Source organism: Triturus cristatus, chromosome 2_1 (genome assembly GCF_964204655.1).
Source record: "Triturus cristatus chromosome 2_1, aTriCri1.1, whole genome shotgun sequence".
In the NCBI taxonomy this organism is placed as follows: domain Eukaryota; kingdom Metazoa; phylum Chordata; class Amphibia; order Caudata; family Salamandridae; genus Triturus; species Triturus cristatus.
The window spans coordinates 119,111,474-119,134,419 of record NC_140581.1 but is presented as its reverse complement, the minus strand read 5'-3'; the positions used below and the strand labels follow the sequence as shown (position 1 = coordinate 119,134,419).

The window sequence follows — 22,946 nt, the reverse complement described above, 5'->3', positions numbered from 1 at the left end:
GTGCCAATATGCACCCCTGCCTGACACCCCTCTCTGACTTAAAACAGCTGGTGCACCTTCCCCCTTGGGTGACTCTCACCGAGGCTGATAAGCCACGATGGAGATCTGCCAAAAATCCAACCAGAGGGGGATCAACCCCTATATCCAAGAGAATACTCCACAATTTTGACCTGTTAACCAGGTCAAAAGCTGAGGAGAGGTCCATGAAGGCCATATATAGGGACCCCTCCTTTGCAATAGTATATTTGCAAATGAGTAAGTGAAGTTTTAAGCATTGATCCTGCGTGCTCCTATTAGCCCTAAAACCGTATTGGGCGTCTGATAATATGCTACTACCCTCGAGCCAGGTGTTCAATCTGCCCAAAATGACTCGGCCTAAGATTTTAACGGCGGAGTCAATTAGGGAAATAGGCCTATAACAGGCCGGATCATCCCTCTGGCCTTTTTTAAAAATTGGGATGATTATGGACTTTGCCCAAGACTCCGGGATATTCTTATTTCTAGCGGCATTAAAGACGTTTGTTAGTATTTTGGCCCACAGTTTAGGAGCAGACCTATATAGGTCTGCCGGAACACCGTCAGGGCCTGGCGCCTTATTCTTAGATGTCTCAAGAATAGCTTTTTCTACATCCTCCTCCTTGAAGGCCAAAACTGGACCAACCTGATTCAAGGGTAACAGCCCCTCTAAATTCTCGGACGAGAATGAACTGTAGATTTTTTCAAAGTGGAGTAACCACTGCTCGTCAGGAATGCTACAATACATAGCCTGGTTCTCGCTACCGGAAAAGAAAGAATGATTTATAACTCCCCAAAATTTGGAGCTATCCCGCAAAGTTTCCGGTGACAGTAGATTATTCCAGGCTTCTTCCTGAATCTCGTTTTTACGAGCTTTGATGGCCAGTTTATACTGTTTCCTCAAAGATGTAATCAGGGGTCTGTTTCTCGGTTTACCCTTTATTGCCTTCAAAAGAGCGGAATGAGCCTTGGTACAATTAGTATCAAACCATTTTTTGCCTGTTTGGCCACCTGACTTAGATTTAACCAGGAGGGCCGCATTTATATGTAGGCAAATGGTATTAAAGGCCTCAACTATCCTTGGGTTGGTGTTAACATGGTCTAAACATATACCCACCTCCGGTTCAACCTTAGACAGAACTTCTTGTAAAAAAGTAATCGGGGTCACAAGAGCCCATTTTAATCTCCTGCCCTGGTCTTTTGCTACAAGGCCTCTAGTTCCCGAATTTCTTGAGTCTTTAAAGGCCAAGAACCCTTCCAAGGCGACCTCGGCTATCACAGGATTATGGTCACTGAATACGGAGTCCTCAACCCTGTAGTTTAAAATCAGGGACAAAATCAAAGAAGAAACAAAAATGTAATCGATGACTGAGCCTGAATCAGTTCCTTTAAAAGTACACAATCTCTGACCTTCCGAGCAGCAACCGGGTTCGGAGAGGTCTGCGGAAGCCAATAGGCTCTCCAAAGCCTCGCCTTGTTTGGTGTGTTCAAAATGTGTGGATGATGAATAGGAGAATCCATCATCATCGTCCAAGATACAACCTAGGCTGCAGGGATGGATATTTAGGTCACCCATTAGGATGACCTCAAAGCTATTATGTGACGCTCTGAATTTATCCAGAACCTCCCCCAGAGATTCTAGATGCTGGTTTAAACTGACACTGTCTTTGGAATTATAAAAATTAATCAGGAGCAAAGAAGGGGAGTTTGCCACCACTAGTTCTACAACTAAGCAATGTTGGGAGCCAGATTCTACCTGTTTTGCCGATCCTTTTAGGTTCAATGAGACCAACAATGCGAGGCCCCCCTTTGCCCTCCCCGCCAAGCTAGGTATAGCCGGAATATAAAAATGAACATAGCCATCCAAAAGGAGATTATTCGCTGTGTCCCAGGTTTCCTGCAGGGCGATAATATCATAGGACACAACGTAACCCACCCATAGCTCATCCTGGCTTTTAAGTCTAATGCCAGCAATGTTCCAGCTTAAAATTTTGCAGGACGTTTTGTGGCTGAACTCATGCGGCTCTATAACTTCAGCTCCCTTTCCCTCAGATCTAACTGTCAGATTGTTTAGTAAGGGAGACGTGCTAGAAGTGCTATGAGTTCCTCCATGCGCTCGTCCAGTGTGTGTTATAGGTCATCGACTCTTGAGCCCAGCGTAGCCAGGTGCTGCTGCACTACCTTCAAGTAGTCCTTCAGGTCTGTGTGGAGCGTGACTACCTCTTCTTTGATTTCTTTCAGGAAGTGTTGCAGATAGGTTTCTGAAGTAGGGGGTCCTGAGTCATCCATTGTGTCCTTGGTGTACGAACGAGTGGGGCTTGCTAGATTGTTATCCGCCTTGTCAGCTATGGAGCCTTTCTCTGATAGCATATCCTTGATAGAGAAATCTTGTTGGTGTCTTTTGGAAGACATGGAACCCAGTCGAGATCTTTGTAATATGCAGGAAAGAGACAGAATGGGATGAGTTATGGGGGCAATCAGCACTTGAGTATCCTTCACTACCCTTTGTGTTGCTAACAAAACCTTAGTGGATGCAGAAAAAGGGAGGAAGGGGACCGCAGGTGCCTTACTCGGTCAAGCCCTGGAGTCGACTAGACATACGTCGGTCTTTAAGTGCAGATGGTGCGCAGACCTTCTGCTCTCGTAGTAGCCTTCCAAACTGTGCAGAAGATAAATGTGAAGCTGTACTTGGAGCTGTCGTGGGAGCGGGGGCAGCAGCAATTACCATTCGTCAAGAGAATGTGCATGCAAATAATCTATTTTGGGCCTCGAGATCATCACGCGCACTCCCTTGACAAATGTTTGATTACAGGAAAGTGCATCCCTTCCCTATAGTCAAAAAGAAAGATTGAACTCTGAATAAGAACAACAGAACTAAGTAATTACAGTACCAGATATGAGAGCATTCAGCCTCACAGTAGCACACTTAGAGATCATATAGCCATGACCCAGGATGGCAGTTTAAAGGCTGAATCATGCAGGCAATGATTTTAGATGCAAGAAGCTTTACTGTCTGAAGGCATCCTAGCATTTCTAATCTAACCTTGCCAGTGGTACCTATCTATCAAAAACTGGGTATAAACCCAGGCTGTTTTAATTCATCAGATCCCTGATCATATTAAGCTTCAACTATCTCTGTACTCCCAACCATTGTTGAGTCTTTCTAGGTGGTATTCACCTACCTACATGTAGAAAAGACACCAATGATGAAGCAGACCACAATAAACGGTGGGTGAGGTGTCCTTTTCCAATGCTTTGTAATACCTGTGGCATAGTGGTAGGATATAGTTGTAACATCTGCGTATTCCTTGTGTGGAGAGTGGATATAGGCATTGTCTGCAGATGGTGTTCTCCTCACAATCTCCTTTATATGTGATATAATACATGCACAGACTAAAATGTATGTAACCTTTTTAATAACAATTTTGTTTAAAAAATTCTTTAATAAATTGATATATTGTATGTCTTTGTATACTTTTTTTTTGCACGGGTTACAGAGTAAGTTTAGGAATTGACCTATGCAGATTCTGCAATATCTTGGGGAGTTGTAGTTTTTTTGTACAATAGATGATTGAGTCATCGGCTATTGCCCCAGTCTGATGGTGCTCGTCATCTTTCATGACACTGCTCAGGCCTGACTCTTAGGTCTATTCCGACAACTTGCCCCATCACCAGATGGGAGTAGAATGACTATTGCGCTATCAGTGTCTCACTGTCTAGTGTGGGGTGCATGTCCCTGGGAAATGCCGGCTAGGGAAGAGAATATGAATTTCAAAAACCGGATTACATTACAGAGCCCCCCACCACCTGCCCAATCTGAGGTTAACATCCATTATAGCGAGTAAAGCCCTGTCCTCCCCATTGGCTGCAAGCCAATGACTCTTTTATTTCTAAAATAAACAAGCAAAACACCATAGTCCTGAATGATAGCCCGAACACCCAATAGCTGTAATGTGGACAGATGAACAATGTGAATGACATTTGAAATAAGCAATGACTGAGAAGGCTGACTTATTTCCCTTTGCTGTAATAGAGAAAAGATGGGTTTACCATGGTACTGATATTGTCTTGCTCTGGGTTGACGTCACATCTCTTCCAGTACAGATCCGAGTTTGAGCAGTCCTCTTCCTGTTGATAAAGGTTTAAGAGAAAGTTAGAGTGTAGGAACACATACAGCCAACACTACCTGCCTTTGCGCAGTGCGAGGCAATCTTGTACCACCATTTGCAGCAACTGACCAAAGCTAAGTGCCATTAGCACCAACTAGCTTCCTAACAATTGATTAGCTGTTTAGCAGTAGCAGGTCAGCATACTCTCCCTTCATTGGTCAATGCAAAGGGCTATTTAGTGCTAAGTGGTCAGAGCAAATGTTGGTACAAGCCTATCCTACACTGATGATACCAAGGAAACTCATCCCTTATTGAAAATCTAGGTGAGGAAAAGGAAACCAATGCATAGAGTGTGAAGTGCATTACAATGCATGTCATATTTGCATCACCTACCATCTGAAGGTTGGTGATAGTAGAAAATGATTTCAAAACTATTCACAGCAGTCGCACTATTGATGTAGCATTCACTTTTTGTTACCTGAAGTGGTAAATGCAAAACCTTTGCCTTATAGGGTCAGTCTAACCCCTTTAGATACATCCTTGCTTTCTTGGTCCCTTATTTGATAGTTCTTATATTCAGCTCTCATGTTGATATTTTTGTAAAACATACCTTTGTTTTAGGTCTATGTTTTAGAGAGTAGGCTTTGGGTCCACCCCGTTCAACCATTAACTCTCTTTGAGCACCCTTTTTCAGCCACCAGCTTGAAATATTGACAATTAAGGGTTTGCACAGCCACTAGTTTATTGATCTCTCATCTAACGCTGTTTCGGTGTATCCATCCACCTCCATCTAATGCTTGCACTGAATAGCACTAGGGAATACTTTTCAACTATAGTCCTCTATGTTTACTCTTGCTGGCTTTCTCCTGTAAATCGGGAACTAATGTGCTGATCCTGCATGTGTTATATGAGCTATAATGTGGTCTGTCAGGTAACGCAATTGCTTTGCGAAATCTGAAAGTAATTTATCAAAAAATATATACCCTATAGACCAGTCTTTGAACTGCGTCATTCAGTAACCAAGAAATGAAACATGATGCGTGTGAGGTCCTTGTTAGACCAATATTTGACACACCTGTGTTACTATGAATAAACATGAATGTAAGGCACAACACCATACTAATATTAATCAGTTTTGTATATTCAAAATCATATTTTTGGCTGATAAGTACCTTTTCCTTCATATATTGCTGTCACAGATACAAAACACATAAAACATGACTCAGTGAAAAGAGTGACAAAGTGCAACAGTGTTTTCTACAGTACAAGTCTTCCTCAGGACTGGTGAGTTTCAGGGAAACAAATCTTCTCATGCCACCCAATTAATGATTCATTAATTGTGAGGGGAAAACAATTGTTTGATTCTCCAACGTAAAATCCCAAAAGGTTGTTAGCGGGGCAAAATTCTATCACTCTTGTGTATATTTAGTTCTTCAAAGTTAATTTCCAAACAGTCTTCATGATGTAAATGCAAACTACTCATGGCTCGTCAGTAAATCATGAGTGGCATGAGAAGATTTGTTTCATGATTAACAACTTTCGGTGGACTCCATACCTGTGTGGAGGAGGACCCTTGAGTTGAATACTGCCTAGCTCTCCCCAAAACTCTTACCAGTCCTGAGGAAGGCCCACTGTGATGTGTACTCATTAACACATACACCGAGGGTCGAAACGTCGACAATATTTTGAATAGTTCATGTCCTTGGTCAAACTATCCTGAAATTGAAACTAATGTCTTTAGAGGGTGTATGTTGAACCAGTTGTTAAATAAAAGGACCGACATCTGTACTTATTTTGTTTGTTGTATTGTACTGCAAGTACTGTAAGTGCTGAAACAGAGGGCTTCATTCACAGACTGCATTTTGTAGTACGTGAAATAATACTTCAGTAGTATTACTCACATACTAGAAAACGCTATTCACTAACTTACTCGTGGACACATCCACTTCCGCCACTACTATCTCTTCTGTGCGGAGGTCTCTGCCACATGTCTGGAGCTTTCCAGACACCAAGGATTGTGTTTTTGTAGTAAATGTGGATGGGATGGGGTGGAGCTGCAAAATAGGGAATTATTACACATAATGAGGAGTGAGCTGCAGGAGAGGGAATAAAGATGGGTTTAAGGAGGGATATGTACATGCAAACAATGTTACTGCAGAATCACTGACATAATATCGACACAGTATCGACCTACTTTTTTATCGACACAAACATATCGAGTACTTCAATATGGATAACATATACTTAATTAAAAAAATACACTATTATTGCCACAAACAATATTTGGCCGGTTTGGGTTTCCTGCACAGGTAGTCAATATGCTAAGTAACATCTACCAGGGGGCTATTGCCCAGGTCATAATTAACTCAAACTGTGCAGGAGCCATAAAAATAAACCGTGGAACCAGGCAGGGCTGTCCGCATTCCCCATTACTATTTACTTTTTTTTTATAGAACCTCTGGTTTTAAGGATTCAAAATTATGCTGCTATCCAACCCCCGATACCCGGTATGGCTTAAGTAAAACTTTTCGATGATGATATTATTCTATACCTGATTCCCGATAGAAAGAACCTCGAAACAGCTCTGAGGGAATTTTCGGAGTTTGAACAAATAGGCGGATATAAAATAAATGCCAATAAAACCGAGGTTCTAGCTCTTAATGCTGATTTGAACTCTTTTCCATCATGTCTAAAGACACAAGCAACAAAAAATGATCCTATAAGAGATCTCGGGATATATGTATCTAATCGGTATCATCAGCTATTTGAATTAAACTATATAAAAATGAAGGGTAAGATTAAGAAGCTGCTAGAACAATGGACATTACTACCCCTCTCGATTGTGGGTAGAGTCTCAAAATGTCTATACTTCCACTGCTCATCTTTTTATTTTCCAATGTCCCGATTAAAATAAATCAGTCTTACTTTAATGAAATTGATACTTTACTCAGGGAATTCATTTGGGGTAAGAAAGCTCCGAGGGTTACATTAAACGTGGTCCAATTACCCATAATACAAGGAGGCTTAGCACTACCCCATGTGAGAATTTATTATGAGGCTGCCTTTTTCGATTTAGTGTCTGGCTTGATAGGATCTAATTTTATCAGTGACAGCTTTTCTATAGATAAAATGACACAAGAAATCGGCTCTCTAACTCGAGTGTTTTTAAAAACTTCCAAAGAAAACACGTTATAAGACTTTAAAAGATTATTCTTTTAGACTCCAGTCCTTTTTTAAAAAGATGGGCTCATCTGGTCTCCAGTTCTTAAAATTAAGAGAATGTACAAGTCTCGGCCTCCAGTTGCAATTGAGACATATAAGTATTTGGGAAGGCTGCGGACGCTTCGAGTTAAGGCATTTGTTTAGATCAAAATAGGTCGATCTCCTGGCAAGAAATAACGGCAAGGGTGGAAGGCCATCGGAAGCCGATCTTTCATGAATATTTGCGTATTGTCGATCTGCTAACAAACACCAGTGGCATTTTGGACACCCCTAATCAATTCATGGTAGCTCTTTATGGAGCCAATATTAAAGGGGTGGGAAACTTGTATAGGTTGTTACATAAGCAGGGACAGGCTTCCGTGATAGAAATTAATCTGGACAAAATAACTCGGGAGACTGGGTGTAGGCTGGTTACGAAGGAGTGGGAGTCCATGTGCCTTCTCGGAAGTAAATCTTTGCGTGCCACAAATTTCAAAAGGATGGCCTTCCTATCGCGTTGGTTATCTTATTTAACTCTGGCCGCTTTAAGGAAAAGATTTCTTGGCGTAGAAAATAGGTGTTTTCGCTGCCAAACAGATGGTGAGGGTGGATGGCACCATATTTTTTATGCATGTTCAGGACATAGGCTTTTTTGGGAGGAAGTTTTTTCGGATATTGGGCAAGCAATTGGTAAGAATATTTTGCTTGAGGCCGAAGCTGTCTTGTTTGGTATCAGTTGAGACGAAAGGATATTATCCGAACCCGAAAAGACCTTCCTATTCATTTCGTGTATGGTGGCCCCTTCTCTAATTTTGCAGAATTGGAAATCCCGGGAAATACCTTCCCATCTAAAATGGTTCAATAAAATGAAAAGAACTCAAAAATTTGAGGAAGCTTATGCTAAGAGGGTAAGGGCTACCAAAAAATGTGAAAGAAATTGGAAGTTTCTTAATGAATTGGAAGAATTTAAAGAAAGACCATAGCACTTGAGTTGGTTAACTAATGTAACAACTTTTTTTTTCTCAAATTGCATTAGCACTTTTTCTTATTGCACTTTAATAGCACTAGCACTTTAATAGTTTTAGCACTTTATAGAATGCTTTTTGCACTTTGGTCAATGATGTGAGAAATTGCTACAGCTATAAAGGAAAAAGGAACTTAAATGTATTAGGAGTTTTCCTTAATGCTGATGTGTCTTAGGATAGATTGGTATTTGTTCTATGAATGACAACATAATTTGCTGCTTTAGTTTTAGCTCTTTGTCATTTGTCTTTTCTTAACTGATTTTTAATGTTAGTGAAAATGTTTTTTAGTGTACTATGTATTTCCTGAACCTAATGCTCTGCTCAATAAAAAAAAACAGTATTATCGAACACATAAATATCGTTATTTAAAATATGGGACATATTTAAAAAATATACAACATGACAAAAATATTGATCACAATAATACAGACAGAAATATTATCGTTTTAAAAAAAAAAGTCAACAACTTAAAAACAAATAAAACAAATAAAACTTAACACCATAAATATATTTCAATAAATAAACATACACTGCATACAAAATAAATCATATACAATCAATTTAAAAAATAGTATAACAGGTTATAAAACATTAAATCATAAATACACTATTAACTATTTAAATCTTATATTTAAATAATATACACACTTTTTTTTTTACATCACATACAATATAATACACATTTAAAGAATTCAACCTTCTTTAAAAAAAAAAAAAAAGCGCCAACTGATCCTTAATTAGTGTTTTCAATTAAAACAATAAATATCAACCAATCAAATACACACAATGCTAAAATAAACCAATCACATTAAACAAACAATGAATTCAACATTATATAAAGAACGAAAAATTATTCATTATTTTACGCCTCAAACTCAAAAGAATAAAGAAGACAAAACTCTGCCAGAAGCAAGGACTTCATTAAAGAAAAATCTATTCTCTACTTCAAAAAGTAAGTAAAATGCCACTTATAACACTAATGTTAATCTTCTAAAATGACTATTTATCATGCACAAATAATTAATATACATCTTTTTTCAATCTATGTCTCCTCTACAGAAAATTCTCAAAGCATCCAAACAACTACAGAACAGTTTCTAAAATCATCTAACGAAGAAAGTAAGTATTCAACTAAATGCATTTTAAAAATCATCTAAAACACCCAATCAACACCCAAATTCATCCCAAACCCCCACCCCACACATATGTTGTATTCTACCAACAGAAAAATCAGCAACAAAACAGAATTCAACTAACAAAGCAAGGACATCTACATTGAAAATGACCTCCAAATCGACATCGTAAGTATACTAATAACAATGTGTATGTATTAATTAAAAAACCTGGACAATATTCATTTTATTAATTTTTATATACATTTTTCATAGCATTTAAAACATCACAATGACAGAAGGCGCCCAATTTATTAATTCCCAGAAAGGAAAGTTTTTGCTATGTTACCTGGGGTATGTCTATACCCAGGAAAAGCAAAGTGGACTTAAAGTAAATTGGAAATGTCGCAAGTACTATTCGAATAAGTGTTATGGGAGGGCAACAACTAGAGAAACAACTGTTTTGTATTCAAGGGAGCATAACCACCGCCCAAATGTTACTGAACTAGAGGTTAGAAATGCCCTAGACGACATTGGAGAAGCTAGCACTAGCTTACAAAAATCTACCACGCAGTTACTTAAAGAACTGCTGCCTTTTTGCTATTGACCAAATTACCTCTATTTGTTCATTAAAAAGAACTATAACTCGAACAAAAAAACCACAACCACCACCACACCTGCCCCAAAAACATTTGAAGGTAGAAAATCCCCCAGAACTATCTATAACTCATAACGAAGAACCCTTGGTTCTTTATAACAACAAATCTAAAGAGAAAAGAATAATTATTTTTGCAACCGTAAATAATTTAATCAAACTACAACTGTCAGAAACATGGATGATGGATGGTACTTTTAAAATTTGTCCTATAACATTCTATCAATTACATACTATCCATGCCCTATATCAAAACACTAACATCCCTTTTATCTATGCCTTACTACCTAATAAACAAAACTCTATATATATGGAAATAATAACTAAAATTAAACAAGAGACAAATATTTATTTTCCACCGAAAATAATTATTGATTATGAACAGGCAATGATAAATGCAATTCTAAAATCCTACCCACACACATCAATTCAGGGTTACTTCTATCATTTCAATCAGTGTATATGGAGACACCTTCAGAAATTAACACTAAGGTGGCCATTACGATGACAGACGGAAGGCCAGCCGTGCTGGTGGCAAAAAAAGTCATGTCCTCCGCCCCAGGTGCGGTCATTGCGACCAACAAATCACAATGGACGCTTAGAGGCAATTTTCCATAGCCGCAGCCTGTCAGGCTCCGCATGTTTTTTGCGCACGCAAGGGTGGCGTTCCGTCCGCCAAGCAAATCGCAGCCCTTCCCACCACCGCGTCAAAATCACCACGTTGCAGATGGCGGAAATACAACATGGGAGAGAGAGAGCCAATACTGTACCCAATCAAAGCCCCAGACCTGCCATGGATCCTGCGCCACAGGCCTTCCCGCTGCACTACCGAATGCACCTCTGGCAGACAAGTCGCTGCTGTGCTCATCAGCAGAGGTGCGTACCAGACATCTCCACGCATGCAACCCCTGAACAATTACAACTACTAACAAGCGTGGTGGCACCGTGATGAATGTGGCAACCTGCCAAATGCAAAGTGCGAGGCTCACCCAATGCCCATGAGTGACCCACGGTGCCCCAAAAGGCAATTGGAGCCAATGAAGAGCCATGCAGTTGCAGACAAGCACATCGTAACATCTAAACATGTACGCCGTAGGCACCCATTGGCTGATGGCTCATCCCCATTGTGTGTGCCACACTCTGGCGGCCCGGAAGCTGCGACTGCAACCCTGCAACGTTCAAGTGTGGACAAAGCGTGTCATCGCTACGAATGCCAGCTACCGCGCATTCGAACACATACTGCATCTGCACTCGCGCACTGACTATTATAATCCACTTCACAACTCATTTGCCTAAAGTGACTGGTGCACCCCATTGGCAATGTTGTGGGGCACGAGGCCCCCATGCATATCGATTAACCACACAGACACCGTACATGCATAGGAGAGCTGGCCCAGGGCACGTCCATCTGCCCCCGTTTGCTGGCAGGGTCACAGGTCTAGTGACGCCTGTGCTTGGTGGGGTGTAAGTCAGCCCTCTGAGAGTGGCTAGCACATCAGGACTAGAACAGCGACCAGCTGGTCACTACACTGGGAAGGGATGAGAGAGTGTGACCCATGAGCCAAGTCTTCACACACAGGGAATGTCCAAGGAAAGGAGAGTGAAATTACATACATAGTCATGCCTCGCGCCTATTCTGACAACCGATACTTGGAAAATTCTCTTTTCAGAGGCAGTTGTGTGCTCAATAATTATAGTACATGTCTGCCAAAGAAATGTCATCAGAAAAGGACAAAGGTCTCCCGCATGGTACCAACATTGTGTAATGAAACATCCAACCTGTGAACCATGCTTGAACATCCCTTGACATCTGACTGGTGTCTCTTGGCCAGGGGTCGAGTTGTGAAGGGTCAGTGGCGTAGGCAGGCAATCAGAGGTGTCCATTGTCTGCCAATCAGACATACGTGTAATCCCTAGCACACACAACACACGTACTGGTGTTGCGTGCAGTGTGCTTAGCTGCCACTGCCTGTAAATGTCCCCACACAAATCCTGAGTCAGTGCCTCTCCAGACCAAACGCCCTCAAAAATCCTACCCACCAATATGGATAACATGTGATTACCACACCTTGCAATCCTCATTGGCTCACGTGACATTCCCTGTTGACTGTTGTACTTACACACCTGCATGACTGATTGTCACTGTACAATGTGTGTGTGATGTAAAGCACTGTCACACCCCACACTCATATCAGTAGTGCCATACAACAAATGAGAAGCACATGAGCGAGCGGACATGTAGAGATGAGGGCCGATGGACGAGGGTGGCAGAGAGGTAATCCGAGGAGGGTATGGATGAGAGCATGAGAAGTGTCACTTGCCTGATAATCCCACCTCAGGAAACGTCTGCATCCCATCAGGAGGTCCTTTCAAGGAAAAAACACACTTCTTGAGAGTGACCACATCTATCAAGAAAATCTGAAAGGAAAGAACGCATCTCCCTGGTCCTTGTGAAACTGAGGAGAGACAAAGTGGGGACCTGGCTTGAGCCATAAGTGACAACTCGGGCACGCAGTGGCCCACCCGAATGCATAATTGAACCATACAAATAAAGATTCCTGGAGCCGGCCCTGACTGGGAGGCATCCCAAATGTTGATGACAGCCATGGATGGCACACACATTGGCCTCGTACCACCACAGGCAAGTGAACCCATCTCTAGGATCCGCAAACTTACCACTCCATCAAAGTGCCAGTGGTATGACAGGCGTAGCAGATCTCACACGTGTGTGCAGAGTAACCGGGGTCGACACGACAGCTACATCTGGAGGGACAACACCATCACTCCTGCACCCAACCCACACATGCCCAGTGACGATGACAGTGGTGAGGAAGTAGGCCTTGACCAGCGACTACAGCTCATCGTCAACTACTCCCGTTGAGTGTGATGCAACAATGAGCGAGCATGACTGTGTCTGTGTGCCTTGCTGTCGTCTCAGAGTCTCAGACAAATTTCCATGAGATTTCATACACTATGTGCCGGAGTTGAAAACATATGCATGCAGGGACTGAGCACCCAGAAGCACCACTACGCACAGGACACCATTGCCATGCTGCCTCACTTGCTCCCCTACTCACTCTGAGGCATCCAAGGGCATGTACACAAGCAAAAATATGAAGACAAGAAACATTTCCAAATGTGAAGTTTTTACTAGAGTGTCAAAGCATGCTAAATACGTGCCACTACAGGTTGAAAATGCATGACTACTGAACCAGGAACCACAGTGACATATCCATTTCACATGAAGCAAGATGTGGCATCAATAACCCCTTTGGATGTCCAATCACAAGCATACCGCCCACCCCTTGCAGGAAGGAGTTGTATGGGATGTCCCTGGTCTTTGGGCTTTGTCATCAGAACCCATTACCCAGACTATACATCGTGAGATTACACAACATTGCAGGGCTCGACAAATCCACTCGACCGCTCGCATTTGCGAGGTAAATTTTATGAGGTCGAGCTATTTTTAGGTCCTACTCGCCCTTTCTGGCGAGTAGGAAAACATACTAACTTTTGTCCTCCCTCTTTGAAAACGGAGCAAATGTGACAAGATAACATGATTTAAAGGCCTTTTTATTGCTCACAAAGCAAATGAGCAATAAAAATGCCTTTAAATCTTGTTATCTTGTCACTTTTGCTCCGCTTTCAGAGACGGAGGTCAAGTAGGTCACTGTTAGGGCGAGGAGATTTTTGGAGGTACTAGACCTGCAGGACTAGTACCATTTTTCAGATTTTTCGAGCCCTGCATTGGCTGTGTCGCACTCATCACTGGATGGATGACCCTCCAAGTCTGGGCCATCTGGCCTGCATTCTCTTGTCAATCAAAGGGGATCTGTGTCCTCTAGCAGCTGTGAGACCTTGTTGATTTGGGGTGCTATGGCCTGAACGGAACAGAATGACCAGGGACAGGCTTCGGCGACCTTGGACAGAATGTTCAGACAGTACTCCTGGACCGCGTAGTGAACAAGCTGTGCGGACACCTCCCATGTGACAGACGTAGTAAGGTACTTGCAGGGCACAAGTCCTAAACAATGAAGTGGGGGGGCTGACCAAGTAAGACAAAACGCACTTGACCTCACAACGCTCTGACGTAGTGCTATGAAAGAAGGAAAATCGTGCGACTAACATGATTTGTGCAAATATGCGACAGACCAACCCATCTGACAGTGTCACAGTGTCAGCATTGATATACAGGGGCAGAATAGTGACAAAAGCATGCCTCCCTTAAGTACTTGTGTAGAGATGGCAAGCTGTGTGCACAGGTTCCCCTCTGTGGCATCTACATTTAAATGTAAGGTTCAAGGCGGACCCCAGTCAGCATGTACAAACAGGGATGCCGGATATCTCCTTTACTCAGGCCCGGCTGGAGGTGAAAAACAGTCACACTCGCGGCATGCACGTTGCTGCTGGGAATGGACTGCAGACAACGTGCAGGTGCTGTAGAACGTTTACCGGTATCTGGACAGTACATCGGGACAGGTTAAGCATATCCCCGAGGAGACCAAAGGCCTTCCAGGGGGCACGGCATCAAACACAGCCAAAGAGGGGGAGCGCTGTGTACCTGTGTGTACCCCCAACTCGAGCCCTCTGAACTTGCAAAACAACAACGCCATGTCTTCTTTGTGCGCTACAGCTGCATATCGGAATCCGGGTTCATGTCAGACGACAAAGTCCACAACAGTTAGATGACAGCATCCACTTGCCCTGGTCTGTGGTACCAAGCGCAATTGACCGCAGAGCATAGCACAGTCCAAGCCAATGCAGACTGGGCCATTGTCAGAGATCTGGATGCCACATCTTGTCGGGTGGCGTGCAGAAAGGGAGACATTGATTGATTTTGTCACCAACAGTTACTGTTGCTGACAAGTAGTTATGAATCCAAGAAGGCACAGGCAGCTTCTAAGTCAGTCATTTCCAAGAGATGATGCAGTTCATCTCCAGCTAAGAGGACCGCCGTCCAATCCAGAAGTATGAAGGAACAGATGTGCTCCTTGCAGCACAAGGTTGCAAGGGGCACCCCGTCGCAACCTGGGAGAGGCTCGATGTAGACATGGCACAGAAGCCATTGCGCACAAGCACAGGTGCAGCTGTCAGCCTGCCTGACACACAGAAAGGCATCCCATAAACGTGTCTCACCAAAGCAGTCTTGCACATGGACCAACAAAGGAGCCACCCACAGCTCAGGTCAGCAAGGTACGTGTTTGAAAGGCAGACACCATGGCCCACTGAAACTGACATCTTCTGCAGGAAAAGACTGGTTGCACGCAGGTGTAGTAGGCATGGCGGAACGTTAGCCTGCAGCTGATGCCCAGCACAGCCAGTGGGGCATATCCAAAGAGAAGCTGGATGCGGGCACGGTACAGTTGCAACAGACCGGGCTCGGCCTGGCCCACTGGACGGTCAGACATGGCGTGAGGGCAATCTCAGACACAGCGCTCAGCTGTACAGCCAAAGTAATGGTCAGAAAGCATGAAATACAGTGTTCAAATTGGGGGACTGACACCCAGTGGTACTTCCGGAAAAGCATGGAAGGGACGGACATGGCCAGAGTCCACAAGTCTGATAAGTGTGCAACGGCCTTCAGTATCGGGCGCTATCAATACTCTGTGGGTAAGTTCCCTTGAAAATAGTGGGAGAGCCATTTTCAGCACTGACTGAATCGCGTGAGACGATCAAGACACCTGGGATCCGAAGGGCTTTGAGCTAGTGTGGGAGCGACTACTTGTCTACACAGAGGCTCATTGTGCCCGCACACTCATTGAAGTGTGCGAATGTGAGGCTACGATTGACTATCCACAATCACTTATGAGGGAGTTAGCAGAACATTGCCACAGAACGGGCATGTTGTGCAACTGTTACCATATGCTTAATGCCTGGCCTGTGCACGCAGGAGGGGCCATTTAGGTCCGCATCACCTGAACGGACCAGGGACTCTGCATCCGAGGCTTCACCTTACGGGTGGGGGGGGCTGGCTGGGTTCGTCCATGGCACACTTGCCTTCTGTTGCTATCGAGTCACCTTTTGGAGTTAGGTCACTTTTGTCAACATACTCTGCACACAGCACAACTTAGCTGTTCATGTATGCCACATGTGAATTGAAGTGACTTGACTTTTGCCTTGGCTTTACTAGGCATTCATGTCAGAATGTCATCGGTCGCATATGATGTTGAGGTACATACAGGGCTTTGAGTGAGCCGGGTCCCATCATGAGGGGGCCTCCGTACGGGTCTTTTTCGTGCTCTGTTTTGTGCCCTGCCACAGGCGGTCCGTTCTTTTAGCTGGAATGCATTGACAGCAGGCACATCGATTTGCGCATGGTCACACTCCTCACTTCTCACTGGTGGAGTAGTTACGGCATGACATCATGCCAGGTGTGCTTTGTGGGGAAGTGAAGTCCTTTGTGGATTCTTTTTGTCTCGGGAAATCACTCCTTTGGAGACTCATGAGCAGCAACATCCTTGTGGGGGTCATTTGGGTCCATGCTGTTTGTGAGGGGAGACAGAGAGCCATGTGGGAGTTGTGGTGTTGCGGTCAGGGCTCTGCATCAAACTCCCCCGTGAGCTGGCTAGCTACCTTTTGGAAGGCACAGTCGACGGTGTTAGCTGCCACATGGCTGTGGGGTGGGGAGCGGAGCCATGCTGTTCGGGAGGGAGGCCAGGGTGCATGAGATTGAGCTGATTGAGGAGATGCTGTCCTTGTGATCCATTCATGTTTTAGCGTGCTTTCCACATGAGTTTGGTGTGGGCAGGCGATTGGGGCTCACTTGTTGTGCACAACAGTGTATTGTATTGTGATAATTTTGTTGGCACTTACCAGCCTCCAGTCCCCCCCGGTTCCTGTGAGACTGGATGCATTCTCCTCCCATTCGGTGATGGTTGGTGGTGGAATGGGAGAGACACCACCAGTACTCTGGACCTCCGCGTTGTTCCTCTGGGCCAGATGCTTGTCCTAGCCTTTGGGGTTGCACCACCGCTTGCTGATATCACACACAGTGCGTAGGGTGGTCCCTGCAGCATTGACTTTGCTGTGGATCCTTGTCCATATCTGATTCTTCGCGCCAAGTGGGGTGTGTTGGACCAGGTGCCCAGACAAATGTGGTTCTGCCCTGATTGTCTCATCTGGCATCACGTTCAACTCTGAGTCAGTGATGTTGGGCATGTTCTTGGGGGGCATGATATGAATAAATTAGGGGTGCAGGGTGCAAGGTTATGGTGGAGATATGTGTAGTGTGTGGGTGTGGGTGATGTTGTGTGGAGATAGGTGGGTGTGTTGCTGTACAGTGTGAGTCAATGGTGTCCTGTCTCTCTGTTTCGGCTTGTAGTGTGCAAGGGCTGCTGGCCCAGGTAGGTGTTGGTTTCCATCAGTGGTATGTGGGTGTGTCCACACGCGTGATGCCCTCCAGGTGTCTCTTCCATGCCGCGCATGGCTTTCCCTACCAGGAGCAGGTTGGGGTGTGTCATTGTGGCGTGTGTGTTGTGATTGAGGGCAGCAGGGAGTACAGGCACACTTCGGCATTGTTGTGGGGTTGGTTCCGTCCGTCATTCATTTGGCCTATGAGCACGAGCGGTGGTCGGATGCAGTGCTCGGTCCGTCAGCTCCGCGTTCTCATCGTAATTGGCCGTGCAGTCATGCCGGGGCAGGAGCGGTCTTTTCGAGCCGTTGTACAGCTTTCCCCGTCAGGCGCGGTCCGATTTGCAGCTTTTCCGACCATGGTGGACTGTGTTCTGTGACATCCGTCCGCCCCGGTATGAATTCGCGTACGTTGCATCGTAATTTGACCAAACGAAATGCCGTGGCCCATGTGGGGGGATTTTTTCTGCCACCATGGTGGTCGGAGGGCTTTTTCGTCCGGCATCGTAATGGGCCCCTTAGTGTTAAATATGTGATAAACAGTTCATTCGCATATCAAATAAAAAAAACTTATAGCACTGGCCTACGTCCCAGTTACCGATGAAGCCGAACATTACAACTTATTAATAGAAAGTCCTTACTACCAGCAAAATGAAAAATTAGGTCCCCTCCTACACTATTTTGAAGATACCTGGGTGGCAAGACTCCATAGATCAGGGCATAGAAGGCAACCAAAATATCAAATTCCATGGTGGAATGTATATCTTAGCACACTAAACCCAAGAGGCAAAAACAAACAATGCTGTTGAAGGTTGGCATAATGCCTTCCAAGCAACAACAGGACGAGGTCCACCTGCTCTACACAAACTCCTACTCTCCCTCCAAAAAGAGCAGAGCTACCAACAGCTAGGAATGGAGCAATCTGTAACACAAATCAGACTAAAACTATCCAAACAAACCCCATAAACCTAACACTACACACACTAAGTACAACCTAACTACCTTCAAATTAAATTAAAAGTATACTTAAAATAAAGAAAATTAATCTAACCATCCTCGATGCGACACAGCTCCCAACCGCGAGCTTGTCCCCTCCGAATTAACCCAAAACAAACGCGAGCGGTTACAAAATACAAGCTGCAAACAAATATGGCAGCTTTAAACATGAAAAATAAATGTATTGTGTTTAAAAACATTTTTGTAAATAAATTAGTAAAATGTTTAATTAAAATACTAAAATCTATAACTTATATGTTTAAATGTATTTAACATTTTTCCAGCATTGTAAAATTATAATAATAAATATTATTAAACATATAAGTATTATTATAATTCCAAATATGTACAAGTTATATACAACGTTGATTACAAACATGTAATAAATGTATTAAATGTTAAAGAAATGTCAACCTTATAAAAATTTATAAAAATTAAACCATGTAAAAATTATAATTTAAATGTATTATTTGTTTACATTTTTTTTACAAATTATAAAAATGTGTTAAATTGTGAAAAGTTATATCAAAAAAATTACCAGTACATGTAACCAAATAACAAATGTTCAGAATACAAGACTAATGTGAAGAACTGCTATTAATAAATATTTTTTCACTCAGATGTTTCTAAATCAATGTAAAAGTACATTATTTTTTTTTTTACAAAGTTTACATAACTGTATTAAACAATGTACCAATGTTAAAAACATTTCTTTTCATAATTATTACATGAAAAATATACATATGTACAAAATATTTTCGGTCAATTAAATATTATTTTTTCTCTGTCTTGATTTATATTATATGCACTTAATAAAATATTTGTTTTCTGTTGATTGCAAAATCTATTACAATAAATAAAGATCAATAAAAAAGCCTTCTTCTTGTGTATCATTTCATTATGTTTAATGTAAAAATATATTTTTTAATTACATTTACTGTATTAAATAAAATGTTATAATTAACTATATATATATATATATATATATATATATAGTTATTTATTATCATGTATAACTATGTTATAATTAAAAGACATTACTACTACAAACTATATTACATTTTTAAGTTGACGAATTAATACATATATAAAAATTACTATTCCCACTACAGTTAATAATAATTCAGAGTAGGTGCTGGACACTAAACATAATTAATTTACTATTCCCACTTCAGTTACCATTAAGTCAGGGTAGGTGCTGGACACTAAACTTAATTAATATACTATTCCCACTTCAGTTAGAATTAAGTCAGGGTAGGTGCTGGACACTAACCTTAATTAATTTACTATTCCCACGCCAGTTAGAATTAAGTCAGGGTAGGTGCTGGACACTAACCTTAATTAATTTACTATACCCACTCCAGTTAGAATTAAGTCAGGGTAGGTGCTGGACACTAAACTTAATTCTAACTGGAGTGGGAATAGTAAATTAATTAAGTTTAGTGTCCAGCACCTACCCTGACTTAATTCTAACTGGAGTGGGAATAGTAAATTAATTAAGGTTTGTCTGGACCAGACAAAAAGATTTCTAAGAGAGAAAGGTCCTGTGTTGTTCAGAGCTTTATATGCTAAACAGAGTGCTTTAAACTCAATTCGCTTAGCCACCTGAATCCAGTGAAGTCGGCGAATCTCTTTGGAGATTGAGTCATATTTGGGGATGTTTCCCAACAGCCGAGCAGCTGTATTTTGAATCGTCTGAAGTTTTTTTTAGATAGTGCTTTCATATACCAATGTAGAGACCATTGCAATAGTCAGTTTTGCATGGACCAGTGCAGTAACTACTAACTTTCTGGCATCCATAGGAATGTATGGCATGATTTTCTTTAGTTTTATATCAGAAAGTGGCAGGCGCTGACCGTAGCATTAGTCTGGTATGATAGTGCTAGCTTGGTATCAATCCACACTCCTAAATTTTGGGCTTTTAGCACGGGTTTGGGTGCTTCACCCATCTCTGCCGGCCACCAAAGATTGTCCCATCTAGGTTTCAAATTACCGAAGATTATAACCTCAGTCTTTTCAGAGCTAAGCTTCAGGCAATGCAATCCCATCCATCTGTTTACTTCTCTCATTCTGAAACTGTAGGGTGGGCGCAGCTTGTTTTCTATATGCTGCCACGACTATCTGGGTATCGTCTGCATAGGACGTCAGAATGAAACCAAACTTTCGAATCAAAGGGGCGAGTTCCGTGACGTAAATATTAAAAAGAGTTGGACTAAAGAAGTATCCGTGAGGGACTCCGCAGGGTAAAGCATATGGCTCTGATTGAAAACTGCCCATTGTGATTGGTGATTTCCTTTCCTTCAGGAAGGAGGCCAGTAAGGTCAATGCCATTCCCTGGCCCCCATTGATTCTAGCCGCTGTTGCAACAAGTTATGGTCCACCGTATATCATGCGGCTGATAGATCAAGGAGGACCAGGGCAGCTGTACCTCCTCCATCCTTCACTGCTCTATTTCCTCAGTGGCATTGATAAGCACAGTTTCAGTGCTGTGCTCCTGTCAAAATCCATACAGAGAGTGATCGAGCAGATCATTGTCCTGAATGAATTGAGACAGTTGTTTATTCATGATTTTTTCAACTATTTTAGCCGGGAGTGGTAGACGGGCAATGGGACGATAGTTGGATGGATTGGCCACATCCAGGTTGGGCTTCTTCAACAAGGGGAGAATGGAGCAATCTTTCCATATGGAAGGGAAATTGCTTGAGCTGAACATGGTGTTAAAAATCAGTGTAAGTTCAGGGCTTACCACCTCCACTATCTTTTTAAGGAAAGCAGGTGGGCAAGGGTCAGTTGGCGATCCGGATTTGGCTTCTAATATATGTTTAGCTACCACCTTGGTGGAAATTGGAGAGAACGAGCATAGGTGATTTCTCTTAGATTCAGCACATAGGGCCAGTTCTATGGAATTGTAATCGGACGTGGCTATAAAAACGTCTTGGATATTCATAACTTTAGATTTTAAAAGCTGATGCAATCGAATCACAGAAGTTTTGGTCACATTTTGTTGTGTCAGTCTTCAGTAGCGATGCTAAATTATTAACTACCCTAAACAACTCTGTGGAGGTATTTTTGGCTTTCTCATTTTGATGAGTAAAAAAGTCTCTTTTAGCAGTTTTTAATGAATTTTTATATTGACTTAGGACAGTTTTATATAACCCTTTATCTGCTGTATCCTAGTTCGCTGTCAAGCGCCTTGCCGTTCTACGGCACCTTTGTTTTTCCTTGCGTAGAGCGTCGGAGAACCAGGGGACCGAATGTACGCTCCGGTTCCCTGAAGTTTTCCTAGTAGGCACTGAGGTTTTAATTGCTTCAGTAAGCCATTCTGTGTATTTAACTGCATTTGAGTCTGAACACAGATTAAGCTGAGCACATGTCTCCTCTAAATAAGTCTGAAACTAAGCTCAATCTACCTTGCTCCAAGCAATATAGGTCGAGGAGGGCGTTTTTGTTGTCTTTACTGGCTGAGCCATGGGAACTACTAGGTCAAACTTAATTAAGAAATGGTCTGTCCATGTCAAAGGAAGGACTTCTGTTTGTGACAGTCCTAGCATGGAGCTGAAAATCCCATCAAGGGTGTGTCCAGCCTTGTGAGTGGGGGTGAGGACCGTCTGAGAAAGGCCCAAAGCCCCCAACGCCTCTAGTAGTGTGGCAGTATCCTTATCTTCAGTATCTTCTAAGTACACATTGAAGTCTCCAAGAATGGTAAACTCGTTACTAGCGAGGGTGGGTTCCAGGAGCCCATCTAGGTTCTGCACGAATGTGCTCCTAGCACTGGGAGGATGATAAAGCAACATGCCTCTGAACGTTTTCTTAGGGGCTATTTCAATTGAGACGTGAAGGGCGTCAAAGAAGAGAGTAGAGGCTGGAACAAACTTAGCTACAAACTGCTCTCTCAGAATAATTGCCACTCCGCCTCCTCTTTTTATTGGCCTGTCTACTCTAAAAGCCTGAAAGCCCATGGTAGTTGCAGTAACAAAGCCCGGATGTTTGGCTGCATCGACCCAGGTTTCAGTGATAAAGAGCACATCAATTTTATGGGTAGTTCTCATCTCAGAGATTTAGTACTTATGTTTGAAAAGAGATCTAACATTGATGAGACCACAATTTATGTCCTTTTTTTTAACATCAATCTGTGAGTTTTTCCTCATCGATGCTCGCACGGGGAGGAGTGCCCTAATTTTTTGCTCTGGTGGAAGAGAGAAGCCACATGGGCAGACAGACCTATTTTTGTTCGAGTTCAGAGAAAGGCAATTAGGGTTAACTCTATGAAGTTTAAGCAGCTCCTCATTTGAATATTGCTGTAGTGGGATGGAGGAAATGCCAGGGGTTCTCGCCCTAGGCCCAGGCCAGGGGCGGACGGGCACAGACGGGCTTGCCTTTGGCGTTCCCGCTGCACGCCTCTGCTGCACGTTCTAAATAGGGCTGCCTAAATAGTGTCTTCCTGACGCGAGTGAGGTGCTGGAAGCGCGTAGTGTAGCTTCGC

General features: G+C 42.8%; 1 protein-coding gene across 7 annotated transcripts in view; it reads right to left on the bottom strand.

Moving 5' to 3' along the window:
* LOC146863857 (uncharacterized) overlaps nucleotides 1-22,946 on the bottom strand; it is a 285,832-nt gene that overhangs the window by 108,009 nt on the left and 154,877 nt on the right. For all 7 annotated transcript variants that reach the window (XM_085640683.1, XM_085640684.1, XM_085640687.1 and 4 more), the window contains one exon: nucleotides 4,066-4,143. In XM_085640683.1, the coding sequence (XP_085496809.1) occupies nucleotides 4,066-4,143 (78 nt within the window). The remainder of the gene's footprint in view (nucleotides 1-4,065; nucleotides 4,144-22,946) is intronic.